Here is a 25,607-nt window from a genome sequence, read left to right as displayed (position 1 = left end):
TAAAAATGGGGGGAAAAATCATGCAAGGTAATAAAAAAACATGCAAATCTAAAAGCAGTCATGATTGCTTAATTCATATGTTTTTAAATGGATTTTTGGATATTTTATATTATATACATGTTTTCAGGTTTAACACAGCAATGGTGAACCTACCTAATTTTTGTCAGAACTGTTGTATGGTCTATAAGGTGAGGAAGCGAGAGTTATGAATATGACCTGTAGTAATTTAGATTTATTTAAAACACAGATAGAACATATTATATGTACAAATTTTTATTCCCTATACCTTAGTTTTTAAGCTTGAATCATTATTTTTGTTTTAAATTAATTGACGCTGTTCCTAATCATTTTTGTTAAATCAAATTTAATACTTAAAATAGAAGAAAAAATAATTGAAATAAAAAATTAATTAAAAATGAAGTATTTTAAATAAATATAAATAAAACAGACGAAAAAATGAAAATAAAAAATATATAAATTATTACTAAAGCTAATTACAAAAAATTCAATTTTTAAATTTTATATCTTTATAGATTTAAAATAAAACAAAACAAAAAGTGAAATTATAAAAAAAAGAAAAAGAAGAAAAAAAGAGCATTACATTTTAGGCTCTTGAGACATATAACTCTAAATCCATCCTTTAAAAAGTAGTTTAAAAGTTTAAAAATCTATATGCTAATAAAAATTTTATTAAGCGTATGGCAATCTGCATAGTGAAAGATTTATAAAAAAATCTATGATTTTGGCGTGACTGTTAGCAATGTTAACCACCCATAGAAGCCGAGTTTGAAAAGTGTAAAAAAGAGGGCCAAGTTTGATATTTGTTGTTTGGTAATACCAAACCTCTTTATTCAAAAATCTTTTATGTCGACTTTTCTTTAAATCAAGCTCCTAAGCACATCAATGAAATGTTTTATTTGCTAAATTACTCAAATTTAACCAATAAACCCTTATTAAGAATTAAATTATATACTTCTGACTTTTTTTACGTGTTTTGGTGGACAAAAAAATTTATTAATATAAATATTGAACTTGATTTTTCTTATCAAAGATGGTTTGATATTACTTAAACCCAAATAACAAAACAATTCAAGTTTTTTTTTAACATGTTTCAAACACGGATTCCTAGATCCAGGTAAAATGGTTGCCAGATGAAAAATTCCAAATTATGAAAAAAACTAGACAACTATTACTAAGTTAGAGAATAATAAGATGTCGAGGCTGTACATTTTATAAATCATCTGGAAAATGTTTCAAAACCGTCGTTTTTGGTCTGAATTATGATTTATAAATAAAAGGCGTAGACAGGTTTCTTCTTTATTAGATTATTGTTTTTCCAATTCCCTGACTACGACTTAGTTTGTCCTTGTTGTAAAAAAATGAAATGACATATAACGATCTGAGCCTAAAATGATACTAATTTAGTAGGAAAAAAAAGTTTTTAGATAGTCTGATTAGACAAACCGAATATATAGTCCATTTTAAAGTTTTAAAAAGATAATATCACAAAAATGCCATGAGATTTATATTTAACCTTTCTAGTTTTAAGATATAAAATAGTTTAATAGTCTTTATATATAGGTCAGGTATAAATATAATGACATTTAAAAAGATATAAATCTTTGAAAAATTATAAAAAGGACTGAATTCAGTAAAATTTTATGAAGAAAAAAATTCTGTTCTAGAGAGAAAAATCATTTTTAAAAATGGTACAAGACATTTCTTTTTTCCTCACCATTATGATGGTGAAGGATATCGTACAGATATTTCGTTGAATTTAGCTGTTCAAAGGATTCATTTATGTTTTGAAATACACCTAAAAATATATTACACATTATTTCTTATTTCTGTTAGTGGCTTTTTTTCAAAGAACTCTTTTTGTCTTACTTAAATTTTAGGTTTAATTTTCTCAAAATATGTAAATTGTATAAGTTTTTTTTACTGAAGACTATCTATGTATATGTTCTTGTTTTATAATGTCTCATTGTAAAGGGCGATTAAAAAACCTGACCTTTTTGAATTTTTAATACTGTGATTAGAAGAATAAACGGGTATAGTCCCTTTCGTAACATCGCACGGTAGCTTTTCTCCTATTTCAGTCCCTGCGGGGGGCTCTAACCCTGCGGGACCAATTACCTAACCCTGTGGGGCAATAACCTAACCAAATATAACCAATTCAAACCTAAAATAACCTATAAAAAGCCATTTTAAAATACGACGAATCGCCCCTTATGGAGCGATGTTACAAAAGGGACTATTCCCGAATAAACTTATCATGTGCTTATCCCTTCTACAAAACTTTATTTGTATACTTTCAATAATATTTTACAAAATTTCGAGAGCAAAATGACTTTAAATTGTGTGTAATGAAGTGTTTTATGTTTTATTTTTAAATTTAAACTGGCTGAATTATATCACTTTTATGATTTGATAAACATTGGATCTACTGCAGTTCACGGTAAAATATTGCTGGTAAGCAATATTTCCAAAAATCTTTGATTTTAAAGGCTGCTAGCTGCCAAACGGCTGAACGTACAGATCATGCCCGCACACTGTTTAAGCGGCATAAGAAGGCCTACAAATAATCTGGAATAGCCATAAATCAATAATGCATAATTATCTCGCAGTGCAGAGAAATGCACGAAAAAGACCTATTTTACGCGTTTTTTCTTCAGTGAAGCTTTCCCTGTGCGTCATTGAATCTTGGCTATTCCAGATTATTTGTAGGCCTTATTATGCCGCTTAAAATGGTGTGCGGGTATGATCTGTACGTTCAGCCGTTTGGCAGCTAGCAGCCTTTAAAATTCATAGATTTTTGGAAATATTGCTTAACAGCAATATTTTACGGTGAACTGCAGTAGATCCTAAACATCTAATTGAAAAGTATTAGGTAGTTTTGTACAAGAAAAAGAGGACATATTATTGTTACCATATCATCATAGTAATGTAAAAAAGTCGAAAAGCAATGTTTTTCTTACTCACCCTGTAAATGTAAACCTTCATGCATTAATGACAATTTATACAATAAAAAGACAAAAGACAGACTTTCTTTTTTTATTGTAGGCAGGTGTAAACATTTTTTTGATAAAAATGTTTTATTTTTAGAAATATTGATTCTTAGAAAATAAACTCTTATTAAATCAAAGAATAAAAATGAATGATAAAATAAAATATGCAATGGCTTAAATTTTATCAAAGAATAGGACAGCCATTATTTTTTCATTGTATATATTTAATTTAAACAATTCAAGACTTTAAAAATGATTTTTTCAGCATATTTATAAGTTTTTTAGTATTTTTTCAACTCAATGTTTTGAATTTTTTAACTCTGTCTCAATTAATTAGATTATCTTTTTATACTTATATTTATTTAACCTTATTTGAATGATAAAAATGCACCTTTCTTTATTTTTTCTTTCCCCCCCCCCCTCTCTCTCCTTCTTTCTGCAAACTTTTATGAAACTATTAATTGGAAGATAAAAATACATGCTTTCTTAATTTCTTACAGATTACATTTCAGGGAGCGCTGATTAAGTTAGGTAGATAGTTTAGTTAGATACACATAGATAGAAAGTGATATAGAAATCTGATATATGGGGTGGGGGTAAAATTAAAAAATATATATAGAATGGAAAAAAGTTGTGTAAGGAGGGAGACAGAAGAAGGAAGATAAAATGTTTAGACAGTTTAGAGAGAGACACGATGAAAGTGACTTATAAATATAAAAATTAGTGGCCATCCAGCCCTGGTTAATATAACCAAAAGAAATATTAGGTAAAGTCCCTTTTCGTGACATCGCCTCTTAAGGGGTGTTTTGTAGTATTTTCACAGTATCTTTTGATAGGATATTTTTGGTTAGGTTAATTGATTTCCCCGCAGGGTCAGAGCCCCCCTGCAGGTGCTAGAAATAGGAGAAAACTACTGTAAAAATACGACGAAAGCCCCTTAATAGGCGATGTTACGAAAGGAACTATACACAAAATATTATTTATTAGTTAAGGTGTTTGCTTGGGTCAATGAGGAAAAATGGAAAAATAGAGTGTAACAAAAAAAGAAAACATACAAGAATATAAATAGGAACTCGTTAAGATTGATGTAGACTGGGCAAAAAAAAGATTAAGAAAATGTGGGGCAAATGCTTTTCATTATAAATGTAAAGATATATTTTATTTAATCCGTAATGAAATTAAATTACCTTTATCCTGAAACCTAATATATTAACATCAACTAGCAACAGTTCAATATAATATTGTGTTTAACAACCATGATGCAAAAAACAGAGAGTGTCAAAATAGAAAATATATTTTTTTTACAATCAAGCATTTTTTTCTCTTTTTTGACACTCCCACATAACAAACATTCCATTTGGTAAAAGGTTGTGAAATAAAAGGGTGTACAAATGAGGGAAGGGTTACCCGAAATATTCAAGATTTCAAAGATATTTAATTCTTATTTAATTAGGGAAAATCTAAGAAAGGAAAAGACAATGGTAGATAAATTAATCTTCCTAGTTGATAACTCAGTAGTTGGGGCGGGATTCTACTTGGATTTTAAGACATCATCTAGAGTATTGGGACACTATAGGTCAAGTAACATCCACAGGGCAACCAACTCTTTAATTTACTCTAACAATTAATGTCATACAAAAGATTTAACAGCAATATGTACCATTTTAAATGTGTATTTTCTAGTATTAAGTGATGTGACCCGGACTAAAACCTAACACCTCTCTGACAGCATGCAGACAAGTTAATAATTTTCCAGTTTATGAATTGATTGGAAAATTAATATATCATCCATTGTCCTATCCCCTTTATTATGTGTATGGACATTATTTTAAGATTCATCGAACACTTTGCCAATGTCAAGTTTACATAATTATTTTTAAAGGAAAGAGCTTATTTCATTCTTTATAATATGCATTTATAAAAGGATAGAAGCATTAAATTGTAAAGGGGTCTAACATTTTAATGATATACTTTATAATTATGAAACAATCAAATATTAATTACTCATATTGTATTGTTTAAATACTTGTCGGGTAAAGTCCCTTTCGTGACATCGCGCCTTAAGGGGCGATTCTTCGTATTTTTCACAGTAGGTTTTCTCCTATTTCTAGCCCCTGCGGGGGGCTCTAACCCTGCGGGGCAAATTACCTAACCCTATGGGGCAGTCACCTAACCCAATATAACCTAACCTAACCTAAAATAACCTATAAAAAGCCATTTTAAAAATGCGACAAATCGCCCCTTAAGGCGCGATGTCACGGAAGGGACTATTCCCTACTTGTCTACATGTAACATTTATTTTTTTTGTAGTTATGATTATAAGGTCACCAATACAGTATAACTTTTTTTTGTAGTACAGCTGCTCTATAATTAAATTCAGTTCCTCTGTACGACTGAGTCCTCCTAATGTTAAACATTATACTGCTTATTAAAAGCTACCATCTCTAGCAAATATTCAAATCAGTGATTTCTTAGCAATTTCTGAATTACTTATAGACATAATTGTCATTTTTTTGCTTTATAGGGACATTATAATTTGTAGGACCAAACATGCACTTAGTTTTCATCAACTTAAAACTTTTAAATTTCTTTCTCTATTTTTTTACAGGTTTGAAATAAAATAATTTCACTGTATTGGTGATTATTACATAATATTTCTTAGGTATACCTATCTAAAGATAAACTAACTTATGTTCTTATGCCAATAAGATAATCTATCATCGTAGATAGGTATACCCTTATCATATAGGATTCCACTAAATGTCCTTAATATAACACACAAAAATGCTCTAACTAATTTGCATGCGTTACCTCTCTTAGCATCCTCCCAAGATGCCTTCTTCTTCTTGAGAAGGATCTCCTCCTCAATCTTGGCCTTCTCGTAGAACTTGTTGAAGTTGTTGACAATAATGGGGATGGGGAGGGAGATACACAGTACACCGCAAATGGCACAGGCTGAAATATTATTGAATTTAAAGCTTAAATATTTAAAGATTCTTTTATAAACAAGGTTTACATTATTATATTTACAAACTACATGCTTTTATTTCATTGCTCATTATTTACAAATTTTTGCCTATGCTTTTAGGTAGATTTTATAGAGAAAAGACCCAAAAGTCATATTATGAATTCTTAAATTTTGCTGTCATAAATTAATTGCATTTCACCCCTCCCCCCAAAACACATGCTTGCTTGCTTTAATTCATGTATTGCATGTATAAAAAATATCTTTTAGCTGATTTGAATAAGAAAATATGACATAAATTAATCATTCCCCAAATTTGAATTTTGTGGCTTGTGGGTAAAAGTGGTGCAGATTAATTTAGGCAGTATTGTCTTTGATGTCTCCTAATCTCATATTATAAATGACATTTGATTTTTATATCATTTAAATATTATTTAAAAACCTGTTGTTTGTTATCTATGGAAGGTTGAGTGCACACTATCACACAAACTATACATTCACAAAACACCGTGATTCAGTGATTGATTCATTGGTGGATTTTTTTACCTGAACCGACAATTTTACCAAACCATGTTGTCGGATAGATATCTCCGTAGCCGACACTTGTCATTGTTATGATTGCCCAATACAGCGCCTAAATAGTTAGTCATCAAGTACATGAAATAAAACTGGGGTCATCACCTGAGCCGACGAGCTTTCCAAACCACGTGGTCGGGGAGATGTCGCCGTAGCCAACACTGGTCATTGTTATGATTGCCCAATACAACGCCTGAAGCACAAAACATACATTATTATTTAAACAATGTTTAGTAGTTTAGTGGTTCAGGCAAAAAAAAATAAGCAAAACTTTTCCTTAATTGGTATCGGTCCGTACAAAACAAGACATACTAAGCATGATGATTCCTGTAACATTTAGGTACAGACTAGAAAGTATAGCAACTCTAGTATTGTTGACAGATAGGTACGTGCGTTCATTATAAGATGCTGATTTTGTTTGCATCTTATGATTTTTTATTGTGCTTCTTTGATTCTTTCTCTTTACAAGTGTTACTGTTTCTATTTTCTACTGTCTGATTTTAGAGCTTTGCCTTTAATGATATTGTTATCCGTGTATGTTTTATTAGTAAAGCTACATATAAGTTATCAAGTATTGTCTTTTTTAACACAAAAAACAAATATCGAATATGATTATAAAATTTTTTTATTGGTAATTCATTATGAAGTGCTCTCTATTATAAGGTTTCTACTAGAACCTTTATATTGAAATGATTGCACAACCTCTCTGTTTGGCACTGGTCATATTAAAGGATTAAATATACACTCACGCACCCGCAAACAGATGTCAAAAACCAGAGAAAACTTGATTAAGAACAAAATGTGTTGGCCAAAAAGTCGAATGATATTCTTATTAGTAATGTTACTGGGATGTTAACTGTCACTCACAAAATGAATATTTCCCTCTAGAGTACATCATTTAATACGAAAAAAGAAATTAACTGATTACAATATATGAAGAAAAATGTAAAGAAACAATCATTTTTCTGGAAATATTATTATATTTGAAAAATACAGAAGATTTCTACTAATAAGGTTGATCATAACATTGTGTTGCCTGGTAGAAGCTCTTGACTTAAACCAGGAAGGGAAAGGAAAAGGTAAAAAAATAATAATCTACACGAATTATTACAATTCACAATTTTGCCTTGGATATATCTAGAGGTAAATTTAGCAATAAAATGATTATCAAGTATTTTCTTATCCCTGTTTGGTTTAAACCCAAATACATTAAGGTGAATGACCCAGATGATCTTGGGAGATCAAATAAAGTACACTCACCCACACATACACTTACTCCTACTTGTGCTATACTTACCCATTTTTCAAAAAGTCAACAATGTAATTTGTATCCAAAGAAATTTAGGATAGTAAGCTTACTTACTGCTATTTCTTATGGGCATAAATATAATATGCAAGAAAAAATAATCAATGAGGTTGGCAAAATTCAAAAGTAGCCGAATAACGGATGTTAAAAAGATTTATTTCTTTGAATCATGACCTACAGTTCTATGGACATTGTGGACATCACTTATCTCAGCTGTCTGTCTTAGATAGAGGCCGAAAAATAGCATATTGTAGAGTAGCTTTGCTAAGAAAAATATATTATATATATACTGTAAATAAGATTTGAATCAGTTTGTAAGAAACATAACAATTGGAAAGCATTATTTTTACATAAGAATATTTTCTGGTGTTGAAATTGACGATGGAAGAGTTCTTTGCCTAGTTTTTAAGTATTGCAGGACTATAAAACAAATTCTGTATAAACCTTTCAATGTGCAAATGGTTTAATATCCAACTTCCCCATAAAAAAAGGATCTAAAGTGCAATAACTGGAAAATATTTGATTGGTATGTACTCTACTCTGATGTACTTAATAATCTTATTTGTCTGTGTAACAGTGAGGAAAACATGTGTATTTGTGTGTATGTGTATTGTGTATTATGTCTTTATTATAATATCATGACAAGTTGGAGGCAAGAGATTGCATATAGAAGAAGGAAAAAAAAACTTTTTCTAGGGTAGAAGTATCAAAACAGCAATATTGTTTTGTCAAATAAAAAATGAAAATAGTGACGTAATTAGTAAATAAATGATTAAAATATTCTTAGTAAAATTAGAAAAATCAAAAAGACTCTGCTTTGTGCATATTTGTGTGTTTTTATGAATGAGGATTGCATTCGAAAGGAGAGATACAGCGTAGGGACTGTATTCTGAACAATCTAAAAGCAAAATCAAACCAAGTATCTTTCTTGTTTTAGTCCTTTCAAAAAACTTTGAAAGAAAACTTTAATTCTGATTTTTAATTTATTTGATTTAGAATTAAGCTTGCAAAAGCACATTACTGTAATCAAATATACTATTTTCTTTTAATGCTGTATCATACACCCACCCCTTATGTGATGCAATGTAAGATGTAAATAAGATAGACAATGACAAGTATAATCAACCAGTGCTCACAATACATATGCATTAGAGGGTTTCAAAATCAAAGACTTTTAAACATATTTTGGATTTTTGGATCTTTTTGATAATACTTACATTGTACATATAATAAAAACCAATAATTTAGATTTGATTAAAATTTTTGGGTATAAGTTTTATATTTTAAATAAGGCATACTCTATGTAAATATAATTTAATCCAGAACTAATTATATTTATCATCATAATTGTGAATTCGGTGACTGGAAATCTACAGATTTGTAGCATTTTCAAACCCCCTAATATGCATATATCACAAATAACAAAAAAGATTATATTTTCTTTCATTCTGTATATCCTTTAGCTTCATGTCAAATGACACTATTAGTATTGTATCACATATGCTAAATTTTATCATTAATTCATATATATGTTTAGATGAATAAAATAATTTAATATTTTGATTAACCATTAGAAATTTTCTTTTGACTTTAAAAATAATAAAGTGTTATATATTGTAATAATTAATTGATTTAAAATAATCAAACCTTCAAATTTGAATTAAACCAAATACTATCATGATGTTTTCTGTTTAAAAACAATCCTTATGAAAAATACAAAAATAGTTTTAGTTATTTTTCTTGAATAATATCTTTTGACCAATACAAATAAATGACAAATATTTTCTTTCTCGTGTGATATTTTTTATATTATAATTTGGATTATATTATGTTCAATCTGTGATATTCATCTGGTATTTTATCTAAGATTTATTTTGCATAAAAATATAAGATATATGCTTTGGTCAATCTATGTTTCTTTTATGTGAATACAAACTTGCAAGTAAATTTTATATCTAAATCAAATTCAATTGTTGAAAATAAATTGTATTTTTGTTATAAATCCACTTGCTTCATCATTTATTTTAAACAGTTACTCGAATAGTACAAAATTTGAAAAATCTTTCTTATTTTAGTGCCTAATTTTAGATTACTGTTTTTATATAGTTCTTTTTTGAAGGAACACTGCCTATAGATGGTCGGTCACAAACTAAATCTATTTTCATGTTAATTAAGTTCAACAAGCTGACTCTTTTTACCACATCTTTTTACATATATGCTTGCTGACTCACAAGAAAACAATTATAAAACAGGGCTTGATATCCACTCAGTTGTTGAATTAAGATTGTTTTTGGAAATAAAAGGCGGCCTGTCTTTTTTGGAAAGTTATAAAAAGCTGGAAATTGATAGATATCAATTGCTGAAATAATATGTTTCTTAATGATTAATAAAGCGGCTTCAGTCACAATTAACTTTTGTTGCAGCTAAATTTATTAATAAATATTGACTATGTATCAGTCACTAAGGTTTAGGCGACTTTTTAGTCTAGTAGTGTAACTGGCCTTTACTATGGATTGTTGAACACAGTAATAGTGTCTGACTGATTATGACGTAACAAAAAAAAAATTAGCCAATGAGAGGCCGTTGTTGACCAATGGTAAAATTTATAGTGGCCTCTCATTGGCTAATTTTTTTTGTTACGTCATAATCAGTCAGACACTATTACTGTGTTCTGGATTGTTAAGCTTGCGGCTGTGGAAAACTGATTCTTGGTGCGGCTGACCCGCCTTGTTATCAAATATGTATCTTGACTTGGATAACAAAAACTATAAATAAACTGCTTTGTCATCTGTCTTCATTTAACATTTGATAAAAAGTTTATTTTATTTGTCAAACACTGTAATAATAGAAGAATTATGTACACTATTTAGACATATACATATAACTTGTGGCATAGATGAACATTATATCTTCTTCATCCATCCTTTTTACTGACATATGCAAGTCCATTGTCTGTCTATCTATCTACCTACCTAAATATATATCTATCTCTCTATCAATCTACTCATATGCCTATCTCTCCATCTAACCTGTGGCATAGAGATGAACATTGTATCTTCTTCATCTTTTTCGCTGACATAAGCAAGACCACTGAAGATCAACATGCCCATGATTACAACCAACATCAAGAGACCAAGCTCCTTGTAACTAAAATAAAGGATGTCTATAAAACTTTAAAAATAAATCAACCTATTTCATAAGTTATCTACAATTCCTGTAATTTCTGTAAAACAATGTCTTTCCATCCATATAAAGCTGGTCTGGTCCAGCTGGGCTCTGCTTTTCAAAGAATATACCTATTGGTCATACCAAGGTGTTTCTTGTGAGCTGGTGCAAATAAAATAACTCCTACTGAACCTAGTAATAGTGTCTAACTTTTTATCTTTGTGACGTAACAAAAATCTATCTCTTGTTTAGGGGTTTACTTTCCCACCTCCCCTCTCATCCTTCGATTTTTGTTACGTCACAAAGATAAAAAGTTAGACACTATTACTAGATTTCTCCTACTCCAAGAAATTTACCGTCTTTAGGAATAGCCTAAAATATTATCTATAAAATATTACAGGTTTCTTAAATCTAAATTTGAGAGTCATCCTGTAATTTTTCTATGAACAAAGAGAAGAACATTGCATTCATAAGAAGTGTATAATATGATATCAGGGAGGGAGAGGACAATAAAAGATGAACAATATCCCACCATATCATTTCCTCAGCTGCTGAAGATAGAATTAAAGGAAATGAATGGAAGATTATTCTATTGCCCATTATCCTATCCCTGCCATGCTAAGATGATACATAAAAGCATCTTGTATTGCAAACATTTTTAGCATGCTTCAGTTGGGTAGGAGAGATATGTTCCTTTCATTAAAATATTATCTAAAATTACTCATGGAGGGAGTGGACATTGGACGGTAAATTACACTTGTAGTGGTACCCAAAGTTTAATAAATATTTTTACTGTTGTTTGGCTTAAAAAAACTTTGGGTAATGATATTACGTTTTGATTGGATGGAACAAACTTTAACTGTCCAAACATGTCAACCAATAATTGTTTTATTCAGAAGGGCAAAATTATTGGGGGTGTATGTAAAAATATCAGCCCATATATTCCTGAAGATAACTATTTCATCCAGTCAAATTAAAATGCATGAAATTATTGTTTAAAAAGTTTGTAAATATAAACATAAAAATAAGTCATTAATATGTCTTCATTGTATTTGAATATCATCTTAGCCTTTCTATAGGTATAGGTAGAATAAGACTTTAACGAATAAGAAGGAAACAATAGTTTATGTCCATAATTAATCTACATATTAAAATATTTTAAAGAATTTAAATCCATCATGCTGTTTGATGCCAGAAGCAATTTTTTAAAAAATGCAATTAATATTTTGACCTTAAATTGGCCTTTTTAAGGAAGGCCCAATATTTTTAGTTGCTTGACTGTTTGTTGCGCATTTTTATTTTTCCTTTTCTTGTCTTATCTTAATGCATTTGTTATTCAGTTACAGATTTCTTTTTTTAGTAGTGCAGCTTCTTTGCAAGTTGGATTTGTAAGTATGTCCGATGAGTACAAATTAGTTATTCGACATAATGCTTTATCATTCAGGAATCTAAAAAGATAAGATAATGGCTGATAAATTGATGTACATTACCAATGATGATAAACAAAATTACCACTCTTGAGGATTACAATTAGTGTTTTAAACGTTTGGCCCAAATGAACCAATCAATTAAAAATCAAGTCTCCAAGGTTCCATCGGAATATTATAGCTGTTCAGTTCATTAATTATCCTTGATTTTAAGAACCTTTTACGAGATCTTAATAAATAAACAAACACATTACAATAATTTACCTGTTTCTTAAAGTCATGCCAAGTGTTTGGAGTCCAGTTATGTGTCGAGCAAGTTTGAAAATCCTGAAAAAAAACAATGAATTTGAAAATCGTTTCATATTTGAATTATATATTTCTCGCCAGAGTGTATTCTCATTATTCAAGTCCAAAGGGAGGCATCTATATCAAACCCTCAGATGAAAAGAAGCTTGGACGTCCTTGATCATTATACCTGTTACTTGATCTTAAGTTTTAAAAATATATTTTGATTTGTTAGGTTAGGCTTTGCAACTTAAGATATCAATAATCCTCTTTGTCTACTAAGTGTTGGGCTAAAGGTCGTTCACTGGCAGAAAAAGTAGTTTTTTACCATTTTACAGACATACAGAAAACTGTCCCGAATTTGTATTAATTTTGAGGAACAAGACTCCAGTTACGTCATATTTTTCTTTCCCGAAAAAGGGAAGGGGGAAAGAAAAAAAGGGAAGGGGGGAAGAAAAAAGAGATGGGAGAAAAGGGGTTTTCTCCATCTCTTTTGAAGATATTTTCTTCCCCCCTTCTCTTTTTCGGGAAAGAAAAATATGACGTCACTGGAGTCTTGTTCCTCAAAATTAATACAAATTCGGGACAGTTTTCTGTGTGTCCATTTTATATTCTAATAACATTAGTCACTGAATGTTTGGAGAAAGCAAATTTATCGTTCTTTGCCCTATCCTGTATGTTTTACTATATCTTCTACGACCAAAACGTTTGTCAAAACATGTTGCCCTTCCGAATTATTTTGATTGAAAGTTTAATTTGAAGATCAGGATTGCTTATGTAATTGTATATTATTCAGATAGAGAGAATGAAAGGCACAAAGATGATCTTAAAATTTGGTCTAATGATTTAATGCTTTTATATATTTTTTAACATTTTTTTATGGCAGGAGGGGTTATTATATAATAGAGAAAAATGATAAAATATACAACAACGATTAAATTCCGGAAAATAGGCAAAATTATTCAACTATAAAGGTAATTTTGCTTTGAAATTAATTTGTTTTAAACTTCTTTCTTTGTTTTATGAATCAATACCGGTTCTGATTCTTGCTGAAAACATATATATCTTTATCGTATCATAGACTAAATAGTTTTTAATGAGATTTCTAAAAGTGTCATTTTTATTGAAGGCCAATATATGAGTTAGTCTATGAGTGGATGCATACTTGAATCTTGCAATTACAGATATCCAATTCCAAGGATTATCACACTGAGAGGATACATTTACTCACAGATGCCATAGTAGAGGCAATTGTAATTAGATATTTTATGGATAGCAAAAACTATTTTAATAATCATAAGTGTCTTTTTACTATTGCAACCCCATTATAATATGCTTTGCTTGGTCAAGATAAGCTCTGGCACCATGTCTTTTTACTATGGCAACCATATTATAATATGCTTTGCTTGGTCAAGATAAGCTCTGGCACCATGTCTTTTTACTATGGCAACCATATTATAATATGCTTTGCTTGGTCAAGATAAGCTCTGGCATCATGACTTTTTACTATGGCAACCATATTATGATATGCTTTGCTTGGTCAAGATAAGCTCTGGCACCATGTCTTTTTACTATGGCAACCATATTATAATATGCTTTGCTTGGTCAAGATAAGCTCTGGCATCATTAATTTTTACTATGGCAACCATATTATGATATATACTTTGCTTGGTCAAGATAAGCTCTGGCACCATGTCTTTTTACTATGGCAACCATATTATAATATGCTTTGCTTGGTCAAGATTAGTTCTGGGCCCATATCTTTTTACTATGGCAACCATATTATAATATGCTTTGCTTGGTCAAGATAAGCTCTGGCACCATGTCTTTTTACTATGGCAACCATATTATAATATGCTTTGCTTGGTCAAGATAAGCTCTGGCACCATGTCTTTTTACTATGGCAACCATATTATAATATGCTTTGCTTGGTCAAGATAAGCTCTGGCACTATGTCTTTTTACTATGGCAACCCCATTATAATATGCTTTGCTTGGTCAAGATAAGCTCTGGCACCATGTCTTTTTACTATGGCAACCATATTATAATATGCTTTGCTTGGTCAAGATAAGCTCTGGCATCATGACTTTTTACTATGGCAACCATATTATAATATGCTTTGCTTGGTCAAGATAAGCTCTGGCACCATGTCTTTTTACTATGGCAACCATATTATAATTTGCTTTGCTTGGTCAAGATAAGCTCTGGCACTATGTCTTTTTACTATGGCAACCATATTATAATATGCTTTGCTTGGTCAAGATAAGCTCTGGCACCATGTCTTTTTACTATGGCAACCATATTATAATATGCTTTGCTTGGTCAAGATAAGCTCTGGCACCATGTCTTTTTACTATGGCAACCATATTATAATATGCTTTGCTTGGTCAAGATAAGCTCTGGCACCATGTCTTTTTACTATGGCAACCATATTATAATATGCTTTGCTTGGTCAAGATAAGCTCTGGCACCATGTCTTTTTACTATGGCAACCATATTATAATATGCTTTGCTTGGTCAAGATAAGCTCTGGCACCATGTCTTTTTACTATGGCAACCATATTATAATATGCTTTGCTTGGTCAAGATAAGCTCTGGCACCATGTCTTTTTACTATGGCAACCATATTATAATATGCTTTGATTGGTCAAGATAAGCTCTGGCACTATGTCTTTTTACTATGGCAACCATATTATAATATGCTTTGCTTGGTCAAGATAAGCTCTGGCACCATGTCTTTTTACTATGGCAACCATATTATAATATGCTTTGCTTGGTCAAGATAAGCTCTGGCACCATGTCTTTTTACTATGGCAACCATATTATAATATGCTTTGCTTGGTCAAGATAAGCTCTGGCATCATGACTTTTTACTATGGCAACCATATTATAATATGCTTTGCTTGGTCAAGATAAGCTCTGGCATCATGTCTTTTTACTATGGCAACCATATTATAATATGCTTTGCTTGGTCAAGATAAGCTCTGGCACTATGTCTTTTTACTATGGCAACCCCATTATAATATGCTTTGCTTGGTCAAGATAAGCTCTGGCACCATGTCTTTTTACTATGGCAACCATATTATAATATGCTTTGCTTGGTCAAGATAAGCTCTGGCACCATGTCTTTTTACTATGGCAACCATATTATAATATGCTTTGCTTGGTCAAGATAAGCTCTGGCACCATGTCTTTTTACTATGGCAACCATATTATAATATGCTTTGCTTGGTCAAGATAAGCTCTGGCACCATGTCTTTTTACTATGGCAACCATATTATAATATGCTTTGCTTGGTCAAGATAAGCTCTAGCACCATGTCTTTTTACTATGGCAACCATATTATAATATGCTTTGCTTGGTCAAGATAAGCTCTGGCACTATGTCTTTTTACTATGGCAACCATATTATAATATGCTTTGCTTGGTCAAGATGAGCTCTGGCATCATGACTTTTTACTATGGCAACCATATTATAATATGCTTTGCTTGGTCAAGATAAGCTCTGGCACCATGTCTTTTTACTATGGCAACCATATTATAATATGCTTTGCTTGGTCAAGATAAGCTCTGGCACTATGTCTTTTTACTATGGCAACCATATTATAATATGCTTTGCTTGGTCAAGATAAGCTCTGGCATCATGACTTTTTACTATGGCAACCATATTATAATATGCTTTGCTTGGTCAAGATAAGCTCTGGCACCATGTCTTTTTACTATGGCAACCATATTATAATATGCTTTGCTTGGTCAAGATAAGCTCTGGCATCATGACTTTTTACTATGGCAACCATATTATAATATGCTTTGCTTGGTCAAGATAAGCTCTGGCACCATGTCTTTTTACTATGGCAACCATATTATAATATGCTTTGCTTGGTCAAGATTAGTTCTGGGCCCATATCTTTTTACTATGGCAACCATATTATAATATGCTTTGCTTGGTCAAGATAATCTCTGGCACCATGTCTTTTTACTATGGCAACCATATTATAATATGCTTTGCTTGGTCAAGATAAGCTCTGGCACCATGTCTTTTTACTATGGCAACCATATTATAATATGCTTTGCTTGGTCAAGATTAGTTCTGGGCCCATATCTTTTTACTATGGCAACCATATTATAATATGCTTTGCTTGGTCAAGATAATCTCTGGCACCATGTCTTTTTACTATGGCAACCATATTATAATATGCTTTGCTTGGTCAAGATAAGCTCTGGCACCATGTCTTTTTACTATGGCAACCATATTATAATATGCTTTGCTTGGTCAAGATAAGATCTGGCACCATGTCTTTTTACTATGGCAACCATATTATAATATGCTTTGCTTGGTCAAGATTAGTTCTGGGCCCATATGTTTTTACTATGGCAACCATATTATAATATGCTTTGCTTGGTCAAGATAATCTCTGGCACCATGTCTTTTTACTATGGCAACCATATTATAATATGCTTTGCTTGGTCAAGATAAGCTCTGGCACCATGTCTTTTTACTATGGCAACCATATTATAATATGCTTTGCTTGGTCAAGATAAGCTCTGGCACCATGACTTTTTACTATGGCAACCATATTATAATATGCTTTGCTTGGTCAAGATTAGTTCTGGGCCCATGTGTCTTTTGCAAATGTACACTGTGTAAATGACAAAAGAAAAAAATTCTGAAATATAAAGTCTATCATATGAAGGGGAAAAGTTAAAAGGTGTGCTTTAACTTATCAGTTTGTGCTGAAGTAATAATTTAAGAAAAAATAAAATAGCCTAAAACCATTCCGTTACCTATGTAAAGCCGAAAATGAAGAACTTAATCGGTTCAGTAGTTATCAAAATCTTAAGCTACAGACAAAGAAGCATTACTATTTCATATTAAATAATGTTTTTTCTTCTTCAAATTCTTTACTTTTTGAGAACATTCCTCCCTTTCTTAAGTTACCAATGTGTCTTTTGCAAACTCATATAGAAAGAAAATTAAAAATCTGAAGAGTCATGGTTATTTTTAGTAGCGAGGCTGATCTATAATTCGAAATGTCCGTCCGTCCGTCTGAGACAGAAAGAGGGAAACGTGATTTACTCGGCTCCTATAAAAGATAGAAGGCTGAAATTTTCAGGGATAAAGTATGTTAATCTTCTCACATTTTTACCAAGTTACATTAAGATTCGTCAATTAACTATGGTGCTAGATCGATTCTTACATTTTGAAGTTTTCATGATTTTCTCTACTCCTATGCAAGATAGACGGCTGTAATTTTCAGAGATTGAATACTTTAATATTCTGCATAATTTTATCAAGTTCTATCAAAATTTACTTATTGTATGGGGTGCTAGTTCGGTTCCTAGATTTTAAGTTTTCATGATTTTATTTACTCCTATTTGAGATAGACGGCTGATATTTTTCAGGTATTAAATAAGTTCACAATTTACATATCCCCACAAAGTCTCATAAAGATTTGCTTATTGGTTGAGGTGCTAGATCGATTCCTGGATTTTCACGTTATAAATCTTTCAGGGTTTCGTGATTTTTTAGTTAATTTTTTAAAGAAACTGCTCTATAGTTCATTTTTTTCGAATATCCATCCATAATTTTTGAGCTTCGCTACTTATATATGTCGTCATCCTTGTTGTATTATTAATTGTTTTTAATATTAGGCATTTACAGTCCATATGAATTAGCCAATAAAAGATGATTAAGTATCTTAAAAATATGGATAAAAACTAGAGTGGAAGCCATTGGCCAAACAAAAGTACGAATTGTTAAATGGATTAAAGATTTACAAATTTTGCCAATATCTCTCTGAGTAAATTACAACCATATCCTCCGCCTATTATTTCATTGCTACTAGTTACTTACCTAGATGAGTACCAATAATTCATTTTAGGTTTGTTTGTGGTCCTCTGACAGTTGAAGGGATAATGACAAATTTTTATTAAAAAATTGAAGTAATACCTGAGAATCCTCATTATTCGGAATATTTGAGCAATTCTTCGCATCTCATCCTGATACTTGGCCTGGTCAGAGTTCAACTAGATAGATAGATAGATAGATATATAGATAGATAGATAGATAGATAGATAGATATATAGATAGATATATAGATAGATAGATAGATAGATATATAGATAGATAGATAGATAGATAGATATATAGATAGATAGATAGATAGATAGATAGATAGATAGATAGATAGATAGATAGATAGATAGATAGATAGATAGATAGATAGATAGATAGATAGATAGATAGATAGATAGATAGATAGATAGATAGATAGATAGATAGATAGATAGATAGATAGATAGATAGATAGATAGATAGATAGATAGATAGATAGATAGATAGATAGATAGATAGATAGATAGATAGATAGATAGATAGATAGATAGATAGATAGATAGATAGATAGATAGATAGATAGATAGATAGATAGATAGATAGATAGATAGATAGATAGATAGATAGATAGATAGATAGATAGATAGATAGATAGATAGATAGATAGATAGATAGATAGATAGATAGATAGATAGATAGATAGATAGATAGATATATAGATAGATAGATAGAAAACATACACATTTTGTACTTTGTTGTCCATTTCTGGTGTAAAAGTAGCTGGAAGTATAAAAATGACGAGGAAAAAAACTGAAATGGGATGATCATAAAAAGGACAGGATAAGATAAAACAAGGTTACAAGAAAAACATCATCAGCCATTGAAAATGTTTTGAAGAGCATATTCAATAATAAAGTGAGCGTATCTTAATTCAATTGATTCTGTATTCAAAATCTATTATTTTGTGCTCATAAAGACTTTTAACAAGTACATAATCTATAAGTAAAGAAGAACTAAAGAACATGATATGGACGAACAGAGTTATAGAGCAGACATATTTCAGTTCACATAACAAAGAAAAAAGAGAGATAATATACAAAAACTCAAAGAAAATCAAGGAACCTTCAAACAATAAGGTGATTGTCTTTTGAAGCCTGACCGATAGACAGACGGACAATACAATGAAAAGACTAGATATGCAAGCAAATATCATAGCAATCTTCAAAAATCATATTTCCCTTAAGCTTTGCGGACTGACTGATTGATGGAGTTAAAAAGTGAATTGTAGAGAAGCCTCACTACTAAAAAATCACCAATCCAATGTTTTTTTTCGAATCAAAGTTGTCCACTTACCCCTCCAGAAGTAGTTATCAAGGATATAGACATGGACATGAAGTATGGCAGGATTCCAAGCAAATCAATCACGTTCATGGCTGCCTTCAAAAATCTAAAATAAAAGACTGTTTAGAAAATCCAAAACAACGAGCATATTTTCTGTAAACATGTGAAAAAAGCACAAGGTGTCTTTGGTAGTCCAAGTAAAAATATATATTTAATGGTTATTTAGGATGATATCTGGAAACTCTAAGTGCAATGGATATTTTGGATGGAAGGTTTATCACTACTTTTGGGAAGGGTATCTCTCCCCATCCAAGAGAAATCGCCCCAAGAAATACTAAAAAGTGCCACTATCAACGTAGCCACTAATAATAGCTTTCGAGGTTTGCTGACGTCCTCTTACCAAAAATTCTAGATTATTATGAAGAGTAATTGCACTTCTTCTAGTAATAAAACTCAATAACCAACAAAAATAGATTTTTCCAAGATTTTCATGTTGATGTTGATTATAATTCTGGCCATATTTGATTTCTCAAACCTCGTATGGAAATCTAATTCAAGAAATAAGTATTTTATGTTAGGGATAGACCAAAATAATTATATATATAAAGCCAAAAAAAAACATGGACTAACAAACGGACATGTGATATATGAAGCAGATGTTCAGGGATCATAAAAAGATGGGTGAAAATGACAGACAGACGGAACGAGTGAACTATATAATGAATGCTTATTGGTATTGGGAATATTCAGATGTCTAATTTTAATAGATGCTGATAAATTCCCCCGTACAATTTCTTACAGACGGAAAAATGGACAGACGGACATTTAGATCCTCTTTACTACTTAAAAATATGTAAGTAAAGACTGCGGAGACACTATAATCAAGTAACTTGTTATAAATCAGATTGAAATAGCGACAAAGGTACAAACTTTGGTTGAAGAGTAGAACTAAGATTGCAAACTATGTATATTTTTTTTTTGCTCCAGAAGCCTAGTTGAAGAACAATTCATTATACCATTCAGGTTTATGGCGTCTTTCTCAGTTAACCCTGGGTCAAATAAAATAGGAAACAGGGATAAATATTTCCAATAGTTACGAAATAAGGAATTATAACTAATCTTTATATGTACTTGATTCATGTATGCATAGATGAAGCTTTAGATCTCGGTATCTGATTAAATTTCAGGCAATACACCTACTGATCATACTATTGTTTTAAGCTATTATTGTTGGGGTTGAGCAAATGATAGTAATATAGTTCGGTACTGGTACACTATTTATTTTTATTAAATATATTATCGAATTTTGTATTAACAGTAATCTTTAGAGTAGCTACGCCTCTGAGAGGGGGAAATAATACACAGAACATAAGTATAATAAAATGTTAAAGCATTGTAAGTTCAAGATTGGTTAGAGTGGGTTTAGGGGGAGGGGAGACGGGGATTATTTTGATCTTTATGTTTGAAGCCAAATATTTTGATTAAAAATACTTTCTTATTTTTATTTCCCCTCGTAAAGACTCCAATATTTTATACGTTTGATTAGTTTCTATGTTCCTGATATGATTAAATGTTACATGCTAAAATAAATTAGCTATTCTAAAACACATTTTATAAAGGTGATAATGACATTAAACACTTAGTCGAGGTCAAACTGACTAAAATTTGGTTCTTGAATGCACAACTAACCAGCTATGTTAATTAAAAACTTTCTTGACGAAAAAACAAGAAAGCCAGCTAAAAATGCTTAATATGCATCTGCATTGATAATGAGTATCTCCTACAAAGATAGTGCAACTGAAAAGTGTTTTGCTTCTTTAATTGCATATTTTTAAAATATCAAATGCCCAATATAACAAAAATATTAAAACAATTGACTTATTGGAACTACCTTCCATAAACTAATATGGCTGCATTATCCATTTAATAGTATTAATTTAACTACAATACCTTTTTCCAACTGATAAATTAACTGTTATTTTAGAAAGATTTGGATGCTTTTGGTTATATTATACTTTTATTATCTTTACACGTCTACTACTATACTTTTATTATATTTACTGTGCATTTTTTAGGCAATTCATATTGTAGTTTCAATACTTGGGTGACTGACCTGATAGAGTCACATCCAAGCTGCTTGCGGGGGTCATAACAATCCCGCAAGTAGACTACTGATAGCGGAAAGGTCTGGAAGGGATCTTGGAAGTAAAAAATATTTGAGCTGCCTCTAAAAAAAGGTCATCGCATTCTGACACCTTACTTCACCCCTTTAAAAAGTTCTATGACAGTCCAGTGACGCGAAGCTATTCTATACGTCTGTATTTACCTTAGTTTTCTTGGAGCAGCAATAAATCTGATGACATATTCAAAAGTGAACCACCCAACAAAAACAGCCTCTGCAACCTCAAAGAATGAGTCCTCATCTGAAATGTAATTTAAATGTGTTGCAATTTTCAAATTAACTTTTTTATATATTTTTTTATATTGGTCAATACGTTCCTCCATGTTTAGGGTAGTGGATAGGGGGTATTGTTATATTAGCTAGCTGGAACATACTTTTTCAGGGTATACAAGAATCATATTTAGGAGTTCTTTTTATGGGTCATGCTGTACTTATATTGTTGTAAAACTTTGTAATTATTACTCGTTGATAAAAGTTCTTTTGTGTTTCACTAATTATACCAATTAAAAATTATAATATTATCGGCTTTTCTACAATAGTTGCCACAAAACAAACGTTTATATGAAAAGCTGTATTAGAAAAATCATTTTTAACAGGATTAGCAAAGATTTAACGATTAACATTACTCTTCGAATTGTTATTTTTTTTTATAAATTGTGTAATTTAAATATACTTACGTATAATTCCTTTGGTATCTTTTTGTTGGAAAGAAGGTAGTGTGGATATAATCAAACACAGAGTTGATACCACAACAAATAAACAGGATACTACAGCAACAACCTATAATAATATAGATATAATTATACAAAGAGTTGATACCACAACGAATAAACAGGATACTACAGCAACAACCTATAATAATACAAAGAGTTGATACCACAACAAATAAACAGGATACTACAGCAACAACCTATAATAATATAGATATAATTATACATAGAGTTGATACCACAACAAATAGACAGGATACTACAGCAACAACCTATAATAATATAGATATAATTATACATAGAGTAGATACAACAACAAATAAACAGGATACTACAGCAACAACCTATAATAATATAGATATAATTATACATAGAGTTGATACAACAACAAATAAACAGGATACTACAGCAACAACCTATAATAACATAGATATAATAATACAAAGAGTTGATACCACAACAAATAAACAGGATACTACAGCAACAACCTATAATAATATAGATATAATAATACAAAGAGTTGATACCACAACAAATAAAAAGGATACTACAGCAACAACCTATAATAATATAGATATAATAATACATAGAGTTGATACCACAACAAATAAACAGGATACTACAGCAACAACCTATAATAATATAGATATAATAATACAAACAGTTGATACCACAACAAATAAACAGGATACTACAGCAACAACCTATAATAATATAGATATAATAATACATAGAGTGAATACCACAACAAATAAACAGGATACTACAGCAACAACCTATAATAATATAGATATAATAATACAAAGAGTTGATACCACAACAAATAAACAGGATACTACAGCAACAACCTATAATAATATAGATATAATAATACAAAGAGTTGATACCACAACAAATAAACAGGATACTACAGCAACAACCTATAATAATATAGATATAATAATACATAGAGTGAATACCACAACAAATAAACAGGATACTACAGCAACAACCTATAATAAACAGGACACTAAAATAATATATTTCTATCTGAAGTACAAAATTAACCATAAATCATCTGACTATCTTTATTAACAGCTGAGGAAATTAAGTTTTATCCTTAGGATATACAGGGATATTTACAAAGTAGCTTTGATAAAAACCAAAACTGCATACCTTAGCAGCCAATGAATGATGTGGGTTCTCAAAAAGATTCCATAAATGTTTCTGTGTTGGAGCACAGAAACCTGAACCAAAGTCTTCCTCTACCTCTTCCTAAAATAGAATTGTCATCCTTATACTGCATACTTTACAGATTGACAATATTTTAAAAACATTTAAGAGTAAAGTACAAAAGAAGAAATATATGTACAATCTTTATACTTTATATCTTATCTAGATGTTCTTAATTTGTAATTGCTAATGTAAATGTAGTTAAAGGATTTCTAGGAGGCTAAAGTTAATCTTTATGCAAATTTAGTCAGATTAATTTACCTGAAAATTTTGAGCTAACAAGAATACCAAAGTTAATTGTTCTCTTCAAGTTTGGAAATTTAGATTTAAAAGGATTACATAATTTTATGTTCATTATTTTATTATTGTAATTGCTGCAATTTGTACTTTTAAGCATTTGTGAAGTAAAGTTACTTTATAGTATGTGCTGCCAAGACATTCGCCCAGTTCACAAAAGACAAAGGTCGACCTCTGGAAAATTTAGGTTGACCTATAGAAGCTGTAGGTTGACCGATTTTATAAAGGTATTTGTGGGTTGTGCTTGTTTAGGTTGACCTACAAAAAAAATTGGTCGACCTTTAAAAGTTATTTTGGAATTGGGCAAATACCTTCTTTGCAGTAGATAGTAACTATTTGGACCAATAGTAAGTTTGCTGATAGTACTATACCTTCTCTGCTGTAGGTAGTACCACCTGGCCTTATAGTAAATGTACTGGCAACACCATACATTCTCTGCTGTAGGTAGTAACCACCTGGCCCTATAGTATGTGTGCTGGCAACATTATACCTTTTCTGCAGTAGATAGTAACCATCTGGCCCTATAGTTTGTGTGCTGGCAACACTATTCCTTCTCTGCAGTAGATAGTAACCATCTGGCCCGATAGTTTGTGTGCTGGCAACACTATACCTTCTCTGCAGTAGATAGTAACCATCTGGCCCTATAGTTTGTGTGCTGGCAACACTATACCTTCTCTGCAGTAGATAGTAACCATCTGGCCCTATAGTTTGTGTGCTGGCAACACTATACCTTCTCTGCAGTAGATAGTAACCATCTGGCCCTATAGTTTGTGTGCTGGCAACACTATACCTTATCTGCTATAGGTAGTAACCATCTGGCCGTATAGTATGTGTGCTGGTAACACTATACCTTTTCTGAAGTAGATAGTAACCATCTGACCCTATAGTTTGTATGCTGGCAACACTATACCTTCTCTGCAGTAGGAAGTAACCATCTGGCCCTATAGTATGTGTGCTGGCAACATGGTTCCATGTGGAGATCGTCAAGGCCCCAATATTCAAGTTCTTCACAAAAATCCTGAAAAAAATATTGATTTATAAAAGACAAAATTCAGTTAGGAAATTTCCTATTTTCATAGCTGCCATTTTGTTACCTGGACACATACCCCAAAAGTAAGATGAAGTTTCCCCGTTCTAGTATTTTATGCAACAATTTATATGATCTCATAAAAGTAGTTTTCAATAATTATGAAAACAATTATAAATGTAGAAATGACAAAAATTATAAATGAAACTTGACATGTTGAAATATTTTTGGTAATGATATTAAAAACTGCAGGGTGAATACTGTCATGTAT

At 31.0% G+C, this 25,607-nt stretch overlaps 1 protein-coding gene across 4 annotated transcripts in view; it reads right to left on the bottom strand.

Annotated features, from left to right (window-relative positions):
- Positions 1 to 25,607, bottom strand: part of LOC145325121 (delayed-rectifier potassium channel regulatory subunit KCNS2-like) — a 94,745-nt gene that overhangs the window by 6,829 nt on the left and 62,309 nt on the right. For 2 of the 4 annotated variants that reach the window (XM_080167969.1, XM_080167972.1), the window contains 11 exons: positions 25,220 to 25,327; positions 23,956 to 24,054; positions 22,768 to 22,870; positions 22,235 to 22,331; positions 19,921 to 20,014; positions 18,682 to 18,758; positions 12,712 to 12,774; positions 10,885 to 11,002; positions 6,655 to 6,742; positions 5,820 to 5,963; positions 1,736 to 1,816 (listed from right to left, as the gene is read on the bottom strand). In XM_080167969.1, coding sequence (XP_080024095.1) covers positions 1,736 to 1,816; positions 5,820 to 5,963; positions 6,655 to 6,742; positions 10,885 to 11,002; positions 12,712 to 12,774; positions 18,682 to 18,758; positions 19,921 to 20,014; positions 22,235 to 22,331; positions 22,768 to 22,870; positions 23,956 to 24,054; positions 25,220 to 25,327 — 1,072 coding nt within the window. Of the gene's footprint in view, positions 1 to 1,735; positions 1,817 to 5,819; positions 5,964 to 6,519; positions 6,608 to 6,654; positions 6,743 to 10,884; positions 11,003 to 12,711; positions 12,775 to 18,681; positions 18,759 to 19,920; positions 20,015 to 22,234; positions 22,332 to 22,767; positions 22,871 to 23,955; positions 24,055 to 25,219; positions 25,328 to 25,607 lie in introns of all 4 variants that reach the window. The other 2 variants (XM_080167970.1, XM_080167973.1) reach the window with 2 other exon arrangements.

The sequence above is a fragment of the Acartia tonsa genome, chromosome 7 (genome assembly GCF_053477335.1).
Source record: "Acartia tonsa isolate MP-2025a chromosome 7, ASM5347733v1, whole genome shotgun sequence".
Classification (NCBI taxonomy): domain Eukaryota; kingdom Metazoa; phylum Arthropoda; class Copepoda; order Calanoida; family Acartiidae; genus Acartia; species Acartia tonsa.
Note: the sequence above shows the minus strand (reverse complement) of the source record. Positions and strands in the feature narration are given on the sequence as shown.